Source organism: Myotis daubentonii, chromosome 3, assembly GCF_963259705.1.
Source record: "Myotis daubentonii chromosome 3, mMyoDau2.1, whole genome shotgun sequence".
In the NCBI taxonomy this organism is placed as follows: domain Eukaryota; kingdom Metazoa; phylum Chordata; class Mammalia; order Chiroptera; family Vespertilionidae; genus Myotis; species Myotis daubentonii.
Genome location: NC_081842.1, coordinates 3,882,520 through 3,898,930, shown reverse-complemented (window position 1 = coordinate 3,898,930; position 16,411 = coordinate 3,882,520). Strand labels below are relative to the sequence as shown.

At 50.7% G+C, this 16,411-nt stretch overlaps 1 protein-coding gene across 4 annotated transcripts in view; it reads left to right on the top strand.

The window, feature by feature from the left end:
• The first annotated feature begins 2,302 nt into the window (after nt 1–2,302).
• The window catches only part of HLCS (holocarboxylase synthetase), a 161,114-nt gene continuing 147,005 nt past the window's right edge, over nt 2,303–16,411 (top strand). Inside the window, exons 1-2 of one of the 4 annotated variants that reach the window (XM_059686438.1) lie at nt 2,303–2,611; nt 14,041–14,178. In XM_059686438.1, the coding sequence (XP_059542421.1) occupies nt 2,441–2,611; nt 14,041–14,178 (309 nt within the window). In that variant the 5' untranslated portion in view covers nt 2,303–2,440. Of the gene's footprint in view, nt 2,612–9,872; nt 10,170–10,588; nt 10,861–14,040; nt 14,179–16,411 lie in introns of those variants that run through there. The other 3 variants (XM_059686437.1, XM_059686441.1, XM_059686440.1) reach the window with 3 other exon arrangements.

Here is a 16,411-nt window from a genome sequence, read left to right as displayed (position 1 = left end):
TCATCCACTCGTCTATTGATGGGAGAAGTTTACTTATTCAATAGTCTTATTTTTATTAAGCTAAAAAACAAAACAATGTACTGTGTAGGGATGCATTTATCTGTAGTTAAGATTTTTTAAAGCAAAGGAATGATCAAAGTAAACTTGGGATGGGGAGCCAGGAGTATAGAGTAGATGAGGAATACAGAGGTATTGGCAATAGTCTAGTTCTCAAGTCGAGGGGTAAGTACACAGTGTTCATTTTATTACTAGACTCAATACCTTACATCAGGTTACAGAAATTCTATTGAATGTATTGAATAATAAGTCAACTTTAAAAAAATTCACTGGTATCTACTGTTTTCGTATGTTGCATTTAAAAACAGCAATGTAGATAAAATCAGAAAACCATAAAATTTTATAATTGGAAGAGGCCTTCAAGATAATGGTTAATCTGAAATGTAACCACTTAAAAATTATAAGTACTGGGGAATCATTATCAATTAAGAAACGGAGGAAGGCTCTAAACATACAATCAATGGAAAGAGTAATGAAAAAAATGGAGAGGTTTTATTTAATTGAAGTTTTAAAATGGTACACAAAAGTCATCTTAAATGAAGTAAAAGGCAAGTGATAAACTAGGATAAAAATATGCCACAAATATCACAGTCTTGGGACTAATATCTTAGGCTAATAGCCTTAATATATATTCTTAATATATAAAGAACCTGTACAATCATTAAGGAAAATACTAACAGCAAAATTAAAAAATGGCAATGGAGATGAATAGATAATTAATAGATGAAGAAATGCAAATGAACAGCAAAACAATTTTTAAAAATAAGTTTTTCTAGCAATTCAATAAAAGAAAAATAATCTTTTAAAGACAGATACCATTTTCCATTAATCAAAATAGCAGATTTAAAAAAACTTGTCCTGTATTACAGCACTTGATATTGACGAGGGTGTGCTAAAATAAGCGCTCATTCTTCTATCAGAAGACAAAATGATACGACATTTGAGGTCCGAAGTTTGGGCTTATGTTTCAAGAGTCTTAGAAAGGTTCATTCACAGCCTTTGGCCCACTTATAGGAGGTAGGACTGCATCTTAAACAATGACGAGAACGGTGGCTGCAAACTTCTGTGCAGGACCGTCCACTTCCGCATTATAGAAGCAAACCTGGGGAAAAACAGCCCAGCACCAGAAGACTTCCACAAACGTGGAACGTTTTACAGCCATCAAAGACCCTGTTCCTGCAGACTTGCTTATGGCCACCCTGAATTTCTTCTCCCCTGTGCACAGAAGCCTCAGCAGTGATGGGAGCCCCCAGCGTGAGGTTTCCTCTGACCTGGTGACTCTGTAGACCAGCGGTTCTCAACCTGTGGGTCGCGACCCCTTTGGGGGTCCCCTAAGACCATCGGAAAACACATATATAATTACATATTGTTTTTGTGATTAATCACTATGCTTTAATTATGTTCAATGTGTCACAATGAAAATACATCCTGCATATCAGATATTTACATGACGATTCATAACAGTAGCAAAATTACAGTTATGAAGTAGCCACGAAAATAATCTTATGGTTGGGGGTCACCACAACTTGAGGAACTGTATGAAAGGGTCGCGGCATTAGGCAGGTTGAGAACCAATGCCGTAGACCACCCACGAGCTCTTCCCCAGGTCAGACATGGCCCCTTCCTCCCCATGCCCAGTCTCCCCATTGAGTGCGCCCTCCTCTTTGGGGGAGCCTTCTATTGACACCATGGGGCAGCCTGGGTCCCAGCACGGAATCCTGAATGAACCCCCTGTTCCGCCCAGAGGGGGAACCTCAAACCCTTGCCTGAACTCGGAGGCTCCAGAGCGCAGGGGCAGGCTTGACCCCTGAGGGTGCAGGAAGGTCTCAGGCAATGAAAGGAGGAGGAACACGGGGAGCAGCAACCCGCTGAGTAAACCCACGCTGGGCACCTGCCTCCCCAACATCCCGCAGGAGCAGCGCGACTCACACCTCAGCCACTTCCACTATGAGCCAGGGATCCAGACAGTGTGTGTGTGTGTGTGTGTGTGTGTGTGTGTGTGTGTGTGTGTGTGTGTGTGAGAGAGAGAGAGAGAGAGAGAGAGAGAGAGGAGGGGAGGCAGGCACGTGGTGCCCACAGTGCCAGGAGGGTGCCACCGCAGAGGACTTTGGGAAGGGGTCGCACCTGGCGCAGGGTCTGGCGGGGCCTCCCGCGGAGGCGGCCTGTGGACGTTTGAGGCCAGACCTCCGGGCGGCGGGGCGGGAGGCAGGCCGGGTGCCCGGGCAGCCAATGGCGGAGGCCAGCGCCGCGGGAGGGCGACTCCGCCGCCGGGCGCCCCGCCAGCGCGTCCCGCGGAGCCAGGCCGGGCTGCAGCGCTGTCAGGATTTGGGGTGGCGGCCCGGCAGGGGGCCCCACGGAGGAGAATCCAGAGCTGGCCGTTCCCATGCCCTGTTTCCCACGCCCCTGCTGCCACCTGCTCCGTCCTTGGCGACGAGTCCCCCGCCCCCTTCGGGCGCTTCTCGGGGGCGGCCGCCCACTCGGTGCCGGCGCCGCCGCGGGACTGCGAGGCCCGGAGGCCGGGATCGCGGCGCTGGGATCCGGGCTCGGCCCACAGGTACGTGCGGCGCCCATCGACCCCGGGGGTCCGTCTCCCCAGGAAAAAGGTGAGAGGGGCGCGGTGCCAGGGCCGCGGCTCCCCGGGGCGCAGGCGCTTGCTGCTCGGTGGGTTTCCTAAGACCAGGCCAGATTCCGCCTTGGATGCCGCTGTTTACCCCCCGCCCCCCACCCCAGGGAGATGTTTGTGGGAAGGAACGGTCTAACCCCCGCGTGCTCCCGGCTGCTCTCCTCACGCAGGGGTGCGAGTGGGGGCTGGGAGCACCTCCCCGGGGCTGACCGCCTGCAGAAAGCGGCTGGAACAGCAGCTCCAATCCGGCGGCAGCGCCGGTGCGCGCTCGGCGTCCCCGGGAGCGGGTTCCTTCTCTGCTGAAGGCGCCTTGTTATAAACACGGAGCACACTCAGCCATGTGGCTGCCGAGTTGCTTCTTCACTTCTCTTCCTATTCCACCAGATTTACTGTGGTTACAAACTGCCTGCAATGCTTTCGGGGCTAAGAAGTGGGGTTTGCATAATCATCTTTAAAAATCTCGGTTTGACCTGCAAAGTAAGGGCCACCAACAGGGGGCGCTGCCGCCTCGCCGGACCGCGCCCTGGATTCTCCCCACGGAGCCTCGGGACCGACCGCGAGGGAGCGAAGCTGTGGGCCGGGAAGGTGGGGGGCTGTCCGCCGTCCGGAACCTTCCGCTCGGTCCTCCCACCCCTTCTTCCCACCAGACTGCTTCCCAGGCCCGTGACATGTCCGGTAGCAAAGGGTGATCGGAGGCAGGACTGCTTGTTTTGCTTAAGCAGTAATTGGCTTTCAGTAAGCACGGAAGCGTCAGTTCCGAAGGGAAAATGTTCAGGTTGGTGGCGGGGGAAGAGAAAGTGCAGTTGTCATGTGACTCGTCTGCCCCCTTTTCACGGAATTTTGGGCCACAGGGAGGGGGTCTCTGCGGGGTGGAGTCTGCTTCTCGGTGGCTCTCTCCCTGTGCTTCCCTCCAGCACACTGCCTAAGGGCCCGTTAGCATTTGACCCTTTCGGGCCCTTTGATTTCCAGCTGTCCCCGGATAGCTCTCTGCTTGCACCTGTGGTCTTTCTGCCCCCAGATATGCTCAGGCCAGGGTTCCACCCAGCAATTCACAGGGCTGCAGTTTATACTGTTGAAAGGTTTTTTAAAAATATGCATTTATTGATTTCAGGGAGAGGGAGAGAGAGAAACATCAATGATGAGAGAATCATCGATCAGCTGCCTCCTGCACTCAGGATCGAGGCCACAACCTGGGCATGGGCCCTGACAGCGAATCACCATGACCTCCTGGTTCATAGGTCCACGCTCAACCCCTGAGCCACCCCGGCTGGGCCACAGTTGAATGTTTGTCCTCTGGCCTACACACAGGGTCCTACCCTGAATTTTCTAATTAGTGTGATGGGCTCCATTCAAAGCTGCAGCCCAGGGCTTGACACCGACTTCATTCCGTTGGGAGATGGCGTAGCCGGAAGGGGTATTTCGCCTGGTAGAGACTTCGGGCACCGCGACTGGCCCCTTGAGGACGGTTCCTAGGCAGACAGCTTTGCTGTGCCTGGGAAAGGCATGTGGTCCGCGGGAAAGGGGCCCTGCTTTGTGTGGGCCGCACAGCCGAGTGTCCTGCGCTGTTACAGGAGGTACACCCACCCCAGCGAGTGCCCTGAGGGTGGGATTGCCTTGCCCTCCGCTTCCTGTTGACTTTGTGCGGGTGGCTGTTCCTCCATCAGAAGTTAGAGGTCACGCACAATGAGGTTTCTGTCCACAGCGGAGCATGTGATGATGGTCCCCTAAAATCACAGTGGAGCTGAGAGATGCCTGTAGCCCAGTGACGTTAGCCGTCAGAACCTTGCAGCTGCCTTAAGATACTCAGGTGCCTGCGGTGATGCTGGCGTGCACACACCCACTTCGCTGCCCGTTGTCCAAAGGTATCGCACCTGCAGTTACGTACAGTATGTAATACTGGGCAATGACTGTTACTGGCTCATATATTTACTATACTACACCTTTTATCATTTTAATGTTTTCTTTCTACTTGCTAAAATTTTTTTGCTGTGTAAACAGTATGCCATTCCTTGGGCAGCAGACCCACCCATCTCGTGATTGCCTCATTTTTTCTTGTGCTTGATTTAATCTCGTGTTGTTTTATACAATGACATGCTTACGGGCTGTTCCCTATAGCGTAAGGGCACACTGTTGTTTGTACAACCATGGGATCACCTCAACACCTTTCTCAGAACGTCTGTCCTTAAAAGGGTACACTTGGCGCGGTATGCTCACCGCCCACTGGCACCTGGTGGATGCTCTAACTCGCAAGCTGTGGAAACAGGCACCTGCCCCGGCCACTGAATGCATTCGTATGTGTGTGCGTGTGTGCGTGTGTGCGTAGTCGGGGGTCAGGCAATATTTGAACCCAGAATTCCTGACTCACTGTGGCCTCTATTGCTTCACTATGCAAACTGCAGCTCACGCAGGCTCCACCCGGGGCTGCTGCAGGGGTGGTGGGAGTTGGGCTGTGTGCAGCTCCTAATGTTTTTACCTCATTTTGGTTGTAAAGGTTGTTGTCAATTTCCACATTCATCTATTTGACCTCCATAACTGGCCCTTTAAGACCTTACTTCTGGAAACGAGACAGGGTCATTAGGAAGACAACAGTGTCCATGGAGCAAGCAGAGCTCACCTGTTTGGGTCACTTCACCTTCGTTGAGGTGATTTAGATCTTTGAGGCTGCCGAGTGCCGAGTGCAGTATGTGTATCTGTGTGTGTGTGTAGCTGTCTGATCCGTAATGGCCCCAAGTGCAGGTCCTATCTGATGGGCAGGAAACTGCTCACAGATGGTGACTCCCCTCCCCCAACCAGGAACAGATTCTGCATGGGATGTAAGGGACCACTCCCCTCTGCTGGATGAAGATAAATTTGCTCCCAATAAAGAAAATTCTGTGAGCACCTCTTTCTAGCGGCCAACTGAGTGAAAGAGATAAGTGTTACCTCACTTTACAAGTGGGTGTAGGAGCCAGTTTCCAAAACTTTTTATTAAGCACCTACTATGTGCTGGCACAGTGCTAAATGTCAGGGATATGAAGGTGAATATGACATTACTGCAAATCAAATCCTGGTAAAGTGAATCACATTGTCATTGTATTGGGATCCCAGAATTACACAGCTCGAGGGGGAAGGTGGAGGTACCATCAACGGAAGGAAACAGGGTTTCGGGTGGAGAGCAGTTGGTACTCCAAGAAGACCGAGCCCCAGGTCCACGTGGAAAGCAGGATGTGATGTCATTAACAGAGATAAAGAAATCACCGTAAAGAGGTAGTTTGTGGGAGAAAAATGCATTTCGTTTTACTCATGCTGCTTCTGAGATACCAACAGAATATTCCACAAGAGATATGCAGAGGGTGAGTATGGCATTGGAGGCTGGGAGAGGCGAGAGCTGGCAGTGAGGGCCTGAGATCGCGCCCTGAGGGGTGGCCGCTGAAACCTGGCAGGCAGGCAAATGGAACCGCCGAGGAAGAGAACAGGTGGGGGCAGCAGCTGGCCAGACTCACTCACACCCAGCGGTTCAGAGGGTGAGAGACAGGTGTCCTGAGAACTGGATGGATTAGTCTCCTCGGGCTAACAAGGCGGCTTATTTCCCCACAGTCCGGAGGCTGGAAGTCCAAGATCAAAGTGTCGGCAGGGTTGGTTTCTTCTGACTACTAAACACCTGTACTATAGATTGTCAAATATTCAAAGAAAAACTCTTCACATTTTATAGTTTTTTAAAAACATATATTTTTATTGATTTCAGAGAGGAATGGATAGGGGAGATAGAAACACTAATGATGAGAGAGAATCATCCATCAGCTGCCTCCTACTGGGGATTGAGCCCACAACCCAGGCATATGCCCTTGACCGGAATCGAACCTGGGACCCGTCAGTCTGCAGGCCAACGCTCTTTCCACTGAGCCAAACCATCTAGGGCCACATGTTATAGTTTTTGCAAACAAAAGCCTCATGATTTCAAATAAGTATTTCAATGACCTTTTCTCAGAAGGCACTTAAAATAGATGGTCATTCTTGAATCCCTGGGATCTCTGAATATCATTTTATTTTAAAAAAATATTTTTATTGATTTCAGAGAGGAAGGATATGGGAGAGATAGAAACATCAATGATGAGAGACTCATTGATTGGCTGCCTCTTGCAAGCCCCACACCGGGGATTGAGCCTACAACCTGGGCTTGTGCCCTGACCCGAAAATCGATCCATGACCTATGACCTATGACCTCCTGGTTCATAGGTCAGCACTCAACCACTGAGCTATGATGGCCGGGCTCTCTGAATATCATTTTAAATTCACAAACTTGTCTAGCAGTCCAACACTGTTGTGGAGGGAACAGATTCTTTTATTTATAAAACAGAGACTACATACTTTAACTGCTAAAAAAACGAACTGTTTACAGTTACAGTTATTTAAACTTCAGCTTCTACTCATTCCTACTAAACTGGGATTTTTTAAATTTCAGAAACAAACTAATCCTTCTCAGCTCTGGCCACTGGCCTGATCAGCGTGCTGACTGCTTCCCATGTTCAGAGAGAGCGAATGTCAACGTGATCGACTTCCTCTGGGGATGAGCTGTCATGTATTGAACGGGGACAGGACGGCTTCCGAGGGGAGTGATCTTCTCTTGGTTCACACTGCCTTGTCCCCAGACCATCACTTCCGGGACATGCCTAAGGGCGGGAGAGTAGAGGCGGGGGTAACTGAGGTGGTCTTCAGTTGCTGCCTGGTGAGTGCACTGTCTTCCCTGCAGTGACAAAGTCTCATTTTGAAATTCCTAGTCTGTGGTCTTATTCTCCACAATTTGGAAGACTCTTGTTAAGAGTCTAGACCAGTGGTCGCCAACCGGTGGTCCGTGGACCACTGGTGGTCTGTGAGGTCTGAAAGGTTGGCGACCGCTGCTCTAGAGTAACCCAGACACAGGGAGTGACAGAGGTAGGCTTCAGCAGTGCTTTTCAAACTTGAATGTGGTTGTGAATCACCAGGGGTTTTGTTAAAAAGTGCAGACATTGCCCTGGGTAGGTGGCTTGGTTGGTTGGAGCGTTGACTCATACACCAAAAAGGTTACATTTTCGATCCCTGGTCAGGATGGGTGCAGGAGTCAACTGACCCATGTTTCTCTCTCATATCGATATTTCTCTCCCTCTCTAATGAACCAATAAATCAATAAAAGCATATCCTCTGGTGAGGATTAAAAAAAAAAAGTGCAGATATTGACTTAGTGGGTCCAGGATGGGGCCTGGGATTCTGCATTTCTAGTGAGCTTCTAAGTGATACCAACGCTGCTCATGCCAAGGACCACTCTGAGTAGCAAGGGGCTACAGGGTGCAAATCAAGTACACACACAGTCAGCTCCCCTGATGCCTTTAAAAAAATATATATTTTTTTATCGATTTCAGAGAGGAAGATAGAAACATCAATGATGAGAGAGAAACATCAATGACTGGCTGCCTCCTGCACACCCCACAGTGGGGATGGAGCCCTCAACCTGGGCATGTGCCCTGACTGGGCTCGAACTCGGGACCCTTCAGTCCGCAGGCTGACACTCTATCCATTGAGCCAAACCAGCTAGGGCTCCCCTGATGTCTTATTTTTTGCCTCCTTCCCCTTTTCCATTGCTATCTGGGGGCAATGAAGCTAAGCTCCATCATTTTAGATGTACAGTTTTGACCCCCACATTTTCCCATGATGTCTTCTCAGACCAAGACATTGTGAGGCATCTAAAGGCCAGACTGGAAAGTTCCCACGCTGGCCGGATGGAGGCATGGTGTCTGTGGGAAGGTGAGGTTGCAAAGCTCTTAAGGAACTTGGAAAAACTAGAGATGCTGTGACCGTCAGGGAGAAGAGATGGCCTCTCCATACCTAGTGGGGGTGGGGAGACTGGTCTTTTGAGCTGAAATTCAGCAAACTTCAATAAGGCTATCTGAAGTGTTTGTCTAGGAAAACATTAGGGCTTAGCACTTTATTAAGCTTTTCCATTTTCTAATTTCTGACTGGTAGCCCTGTGTCATCATGGAGGGGCGGAGTCCCTCCTCATAGGGGCTCACTCACTTCTTTCTCCAGGGACACAGGTTCAGGTCTTGTTACTGTGCAGGGACCCACTTCCCACCTGTCACCGCGGGATCTGGCTTCGGCCCTGCGTACCGCTGTCTTCTATGCCTGGCCCACTGTGACGCTTCCCTTGTTTTTGAGCCCAGTTATTTCTTCTTGGAGTCTTTCTCTTTTTAAAACTATTCTTGCTATGTAGAATGGGAGAATTTCCTGTGTCATCTGACCAGAGGTGCGAGGTTCTGAAAGTGGGTATTCTATACCGCTATTCCAAAGCAGATGCGTAAAGGGTCAGGGTGCTTGGAAAATCTGTCCTTGGATGAAGGAAGACTTGGGAGTGGCACACTGGCTGGCTTTTACTGTGTGCTGCCACCCACTCATAGCCAAGGCGAGAACGGGAAGCAACGCAGGGAAAGTCTTCGCAGGGAACGTCTCGGCTGTGCCTCCGCGTGGCTGAGGCAGCTGTTCTTCACTTGCGGTTGAGTTGCTGCACCTCTGGTGTCCCCGTCAGTGAGGGAGGTTCAGTGTCCTGTCCACAACACTCCCTTACACGCCGCCTTGGAGAAAAGCGAGCCTCCACGGAGACATCTCATTCCCGCCAGGAATAACTGTGCTTCTCTTAGGCCCTCAGACGTAGGGGACAAGAACAGTGAGTCATAACTGATGTTTCCCAGAACTGGCTTTAGGATGCTCACAGTGCTCACGTCAGAGAACACCAGCAGCCTTTTTACTCCCGATCTGGCTTTAACTTGTTCCCCGCCCTTACTTTAAACTAGGGTCCAGAAAAAAAGTATTATTGCATTGCATGAATTTGCTTAAGTTATGCTAAAATCCTTTTTGCAAGAAGGCCTCACCTTACTTTCCCAGCTGGACGGGGTGGAGGCTGTCCGCACGCTGTGACTCCCGTATGGAGCTGTTAATGCCATTCACATGCACAGCCCTGTCCTCCGTCAGCCTCCCACCCCCTCGGGAGGCCGGACCCGGGCCGACGCAGGCCAGGAGCCCCGGAGCCTACCCGCTGGTGCTCAACTTACTCATCACCCCCCTCCCCTCCCCGCTTTCCCTCCATCACCACGTACCTGCCCATCTCCCCAGCCCGCACCCTTCTCTCTCCAGCACGCCCCCAGCCTACCCGCTTCCCCGCGGCTCCGCCTCTTCCGGCCGTCGGGAGGGCGGGAGGGCCGGCGACTGGGACAGGCGGAGGGGCGGGTCGGGGCGGGCCGGCGAGTTCGAGCGTCCCGGGCCCGCGCCCCTCCGCGGCCGGCCGGCCATGCTCATCACGCTGTGCTACTTGTACCTGTGGGCGCGCTGGGGGCGCCGGCCGGCCGCGCTCGTGCGCATCACGGTGCAGCGGCTGCGCGCCTCGCGCTGCTCCTTCACCTTCTGCGTGGCGGCCGCGCGGCCCCCGGAAGCCAGCGTGTGCCTGAGCCGCGGCGGCCGCGTCTTCTGCGTCGGCGAGAGCCAGGTGGGCGGGCCGCGGGCGGGGCGGGTCACCAGCGGTAGGGCGCGGGAGGGAGGCGGGGCCTGTGGGGGCGGGGCCCGCGGGGCGGGTCACCAGCGGTGGGCGGGGCCTTGGGCGGGGCAGCTCCGGTGGCGGGAAGGGCAGGGTATCAGCGGAGGGGGCGGGGCCTGGGGCGCGGGCGGGGCCTGGGGGCGGGTCACCAGCGGTGGGCGGGGTCTGGGGGCGGGGCAGCTCCGGTGGCGGGAAGGGCAGGGTACCAGCGGAGGGGACGGGGCACAGTGGTGGTGGGGGCGGGGCAATCCGGAAGCGCCTGCCTGGGCCCCTCCTACCTCCTCCCCTCCACCCCCCCCACCCCCCCCCCCCGCCCTGTGCTGTGAGGGCCTGGGAAGACCCCTCCGCACCGGGCGTCTCGGAAGCGCCCGGCCGGGGCCCCCTGCCCGCGATGCCCACGGATCCCGGTTTAATGGGACCAGAGATCCGAAAACGGACAGGCGAGGGGCGAGTGCACGGACCGCGGGCCCTTGGCTTCCAAATAGGCGTGTACCTGTGCGATCGCGATGGCCTCTGGCACTGAGCCCGAGAGCGCTGCCCACTTAGGCTCCTGGCGTCCTCCCCTCCACTGCGGGCTGCCATCTGGGTGAATGAATTCGGAGAAAGACAGCAAATTCTCAGCTCTCTGTCAGATATCTCCGAGGTGACAAAAACTGCCCGCCCTCCTCTCCTGTCAGGGTGTCATTTACCAGCCAGGGCGCCCCACCGGTCGCCTTTGCACCTGTCTTATTTCGGTTTGCACAGTCTTTGTTTTTTTGGCCCAATTCTTAGCCTGGTGGCTACACGTTCAGCCGCGCTGTGGTTTATTCTCAGCAAAAGCTCTGCTCTCCGTGAAAGGGACAGTAGTTCTTCCCGTTCAGCTCTTGGAAATGGACGTGGTTCACAGTGCGGTTCAGCGAAAATTTCCATTGATGTCACTGATACTGTTTTCATGAATGTTTCAAAGTGTTTTGCTTTTCATTGGCTTCTTGCCCTTTCCTTCTGGAAAGTTGGCTCATTTTTAGCATTAAAATGAGATTTTCTATGTGTGTAAAACCATAACACCCAAATGGGAATTAAAATCTTATCTCAGGTCTTGAATATTTTGTTGGGGTTATGCATAAATAAAGGATTGTACTGTTCTGCTAGCAGATCAAAAATGCCCTTCCTTGTTGTCTACTATAACACGGAATATATACGTAACTGTGTCTCAGATCTCTCAAAGAGAGTGCCTGTCTGGTACCACTTAGATCAGGGGTCCTCAAACTATGGCCCGCGGGCCACATGCAAATACAAATATTGTATTTGTTCCTGTTTTGTTTTTTTTACTTCCTATGCAGTGTTCATAGGAATTTGTTCATAGTTGTTGTTTTTTTTTAGCCAGTAATTCCAAACTTTTTATTTTCCAATTGTCATACTATGCTGGGGTCCTACCCCAGCAGGTCCAGGGGTCCCCAAAGGTGTGGACGGAGTCGGCGAAGAAGGAATGACACAGAGACAGCGTTCAGTTGATCAGCAGCCCAGCCAGGATCTCTAGCCAAGTTCTGGTCAGGATCTCTAGCCAAGTTCTGGTTAGGATTTCCAGCGAAGTTCTGTGTCCATGTTCTCTTGCTAGGTTCTCCAGCCAGGTTCTCCAGGTTCTCCAGCCAGGTTCAGTCACCAGATTCTGTAGCCAGGTTCTTCAGCCAGGTTCTGTTGCCAGGTTCTGTCTAGGTTCTCCAGCCAAGTTCTGTAGCCAGGTTCTGTCCAGGATCTTTTGCCATGTTCTGTCTCTAGGTTCTGTCTCTAGGTTCTGTGGCCAGTTTCTGTCCAGGATTTTTTGCCATGTTCTCTCCAGTGAAGTTCTTCTGTCTCTAGTTCTGTGTAGGTTCTGTGTCTAGGTTCTGTGTCTAGGTTCTGTGTCCATAGTTTTTTTTTTAAACTATAGTCCGGCCCGCCAACGGTCTGAGGGACAGTGAACTGGCCCCCTGTTTAAAAAGTTTGAGGACCCCTGAGTCCTAGATGCGAAGGAGTGACGTTCATTCACTACATACGGTGGACTCCTGAGGGCTTAATTCTCTCAAGGAACCCTGATTGAGAAACAAGTCCAAGTGGGGGAAAATGGAGAGGTGGACTTTTCTGTTGTGCTGGCTTGCACACTGGATCATTTACTTTAAAAAATAACCTTTAAAATTTAGAGTGGAAATTTCGAACATTCAAAAATATTCAGAGGTGAATGTCTTTAATTTTCTTGAAAATAAGTTTTACTCTTTTATTTTTTATCCTCACCTGAGGATATGTGTATTGACTTTAGAGAGGGGGAGGGGGGAGGAGAGAAACAGATCGGTGGCCTCTGAGTCCGATCCCTGACTAGGTGTCGAACCTGCAACTTAGTAGGAGCCCTGACCCAGAATGGAACCTGCAGCCTTGGGTGTACGGGACGTCGCTCCAACCAACTGAGCCACCCGGCCAGGAGGACAGTTCTACTTTTGAACACCTCCATGACTTGCTTGGTCTTCTGCTAACTTCAATGACTACAACTAAAGCTTTTCAGCCCTTGCCCACTGCTCCAGCCAAACCTGCCTCGAGCTTTCAAGGGATTCTGTGCCCCCAGTTCTTAGCATAGTTAACTTTGCCCCAGATCTTCAGTCAGATAGCACTGTCTCACCCGCCGGGCCAGATGGGCCCGGCCTGCGCTGTGCTGCTCTGTGCCCTCAGAGTTTAAATCACAGTTCATGTTTCTAGCTTTTCTTTTTTTTTTTTTAATTGCACGTGCTTTTATTTTTCTTCTTCTTTAGATATGTTCTTGAAGCTGTAATGGCTGATGGAAATGCAAGAACAGTCCTCTGGGCTTGGCTTCTGTTAGTGACGCGCTTCTGTCTGATGGGATGCACTTCTGAGCCTCATTTTTTAAAAATATGTTTTTATTGATTTCAGAGAGAGGAAGGGAGAGGGAGAGAGAGGGAGAAACATCAACGATGAGAGAGAACCATCGATCAGCTGCCTTCTGCACACCCTCCACTGGGGATCGAGCCGCAACTCAGGCATGTGCCCTGACCGGGAATTGAACCATGACCTACTAGTTCATGGGTCAGTGCTCATCCACTGAGCCACACTGGCCAGGCTCTGAACCTCATCTTTAAAAGTCCCTCCAAGTCCTAGCTGGTTTGGCTCAGTGGATAGAGCGTCGGCCTGTGGACCAACGGGTCCCAGGTTCGAATCCAGTCAAGGGCATGTACCTCCGTTGCAGGCTCCTCCCCGGCCCAGACCCTGGTCAGGGTGTGTGCAGAAGGCAACCAATCGATGTGCTTCTCTCACATGGATGCTTCTCTGTCTTTCCCTCTCTCTTCCACTCTAAAAATCAATGAAAAAATATCCTCAGGTGAGGGTTAACAACAACAACAAACACACGTCCCTCCACGTTGTCATTTGGAGAGCTCCCACATGCTCTAAACCAGCGGTCGCCAACCTTTCAGACCTCACGGACCACCCGTTGGTGACCGCTGCTCTAAACCAAGCATGTCAAACTCGCAGCCGGCGGGCCGCAGACCTCTTTTTCTCTCTACAGTAAAGAATAGTAGCAGTAAGCCCAGATTGAGAATCAATTAGTTGCTAACAAATATCTGGAGATGTTAAAGCTGTCCTGAGTCCTAGAGGGGAGTTTGCAGCTGTTTGTCTAGCCCTAGTTCAACAAGAAACGCAGGTGAAGGTGGTCTGTAGGAGGGCACCCGATGACCTTACTTATATCCCACCTGGAATTAGTGAGGGGGGGGAGGGGAAATGTCCCGGATGTTGAGTTAAGTGGCAGTTGTGGTGTGAAGTGACATTAAATCCCTTTTTTTGTGTTTTCTTTCTCTCTATCCAGTCCATTGATGACTTGAACAAGTGGGCCCTCTATCTTGTTTCTCCTCTCATACTTGAAGCCGAACACATAGCATTTGTGACAGAGAGCGTTTGGGTGCAGGGGGAGAATCTGCAGAGGCCGTCTTCCCCTACAGAAACCGTGAGTAACGCGTTTTTCATTCGTTTATTGTAAGGAAACTGTGTGTCTTAATTAAAACTGAATTCGCTGTCTTACGAGAGCTTTTTCCTGGCCTTTGTGACTCCCTTTCTTTCTGGATGTTTTGGGTTAAATGAAAATGTATCAGTGAAATTACTTTCCCCAGTTTAAATATTTTTTTTGTTGATCTTCACTGAAGGATATTTTCCCACTGATTTTTAGAGAGAGTGGGAGGGAGGGGGAGAGACAGTGGATGTGAGAGAGACATATCAGTTGGTTGCTTCCTGCACAGGCTCTGACCAGGGCCTGGGATTGATCCTGCTTCTTGTGGGATTCGAACCAGGGACCCTCAGTCCACAGACCGACCCATGCTCTATCCATTGAGCAAAACTGCCCAGTGCAAAACATTTATTTTGTTTTATTTTTTATTACTTTTTAAAACGTGGCTGCTAGAACAGGTGAAACTGCCTGTGTGGCTGTGTTTGTGGCCCACACCATGTCATTGGGCAGCACGGCTCAGTGTCCCCAGGCCAGTTAGTCCGTCCTTATGTCAAACCTTCGAGGCTGGGAGTGGTCCTGACAGAACGGGCTTATTGAGCCATGTGCTGGCAGAGAAGGACCAGGTCCTGGGACGTGCAAGCTCAACCACCAGCGTCCGGGCTGGAGGGAGAAGGCGGACATGCCTGCTGATTTCCAGCTGACGGGCCTCTTTCATCTCATGGGCTTGGGGCAAAAGATGTAAGTTGTTTTGAAAGAGTTCACATTGGCCACCAATAAGGGGACGGGGCAGCGGGGGGAAGCAGCAGCTCCCCGAGAGGCATCTCCCAGTCCTGGTTGGTCGTGGGCAAGAGTCTGGAAAGTTCACGCATGAGCAGGGCGTGGTGGCGCCTGGCAGCTGGCATTATTTATTTATTTATTTATTTATTTTAAATTTATTTATTTGTTTTTGATAGCTGCCTTGAAGTTGATTCAAAGATTTAAAAAAAAAAATTTAATTGAATTTGTTGGGGTGACACTGGTTAATGAAATTATATAGGTTTCAGGTGTACAGTTCTATAAGCCATCACGTGGATATTGTACTGTGTGTTCACCACCCAAAGTCAAGTCTCCTGTCACCATTTCTCCCCCTTTGCCCTCTCCACTTCCCCCACCCCCCTCTCCTTCTGGTGAGCACCACACTGTTGTCTGTGTCCAGGAGGTGATTGTTTCTCACCCAGCCCCCCCAACTCCCCTCCCCTCCGACAGCTGTCAGTCTATTCTCGGTATCTGTGAGTTTGTTAGTTTATTTTGTTCATTAGATTCCACATGTCAGTGAAATCAAATGGTACTTGTTTTTCTCTGACTGGCTTATTTTACCCAGCATAATACTCTCCAGGTCTATCCATGTTGTTGCAAAGAGTAAGTTTTCCTTCTTTTTTATGATACATTATGTAGATGTATCACAGCTTTTTTAAAAAATATTTTTTCTATTTTCTTTTTAAATATATATATATATATATATATATATATATATATATATATATATATATATATATATTGACCTCAGAAAGGAAGGGAGAGGGAGAGAGAGAGATAGAAAATCAATGATGAGAGAGAATCATTGCTCTCAGCTGCCTCCTGTACGCCCCACACTGGGAATTGAGCCCGCAACCCCGGCATGTGCCCTGTCCGGGAATCAAACTGTGACCTGGTTCATAGGTCGATCCTCAACCACTGAGCTATGCTGGCCGGGCTATCACAGCTCTTTTATCCACTCATCTACTGATGGGCACTCTGGCTGCTTCCACCCCTGCCACTACCACAGCAGTCAGCCTCATCCAATGCCAGCCCTCAGAATGGGGGACATGGGCAACAGCCAGCGCCTCTTTAACATTGAATCCAGAAGTTTCCAAAGTCACTTCTCGCATCACGTTAGCTGCAGGGAGCCTGAGAAATACATTCTGTAGCTGGACAGCTGTGGGTTCAGAGGAAACCGGAGTTGTGTGACTACAAGGGAGAAAGACAGACTAGATATTGGGAGATAACAGCGTCTCTGCCACAGGTGCCCCATTCAATTTTCCTCCTAAGGAAGATTTCATTAAGATCTCACTTAATGGTGGTTTTGCTTAATTTTTTTTTTTTAATCATCACCTTAGGACATGTTTATTGATTTTTTAGAGAGAGAGGAAAGGGTGGGGAGAGCGAGAGTTAGAGCGAGAAAGAGAGAGAGAAAGAGAGATATCGATGTGAGAGAGAA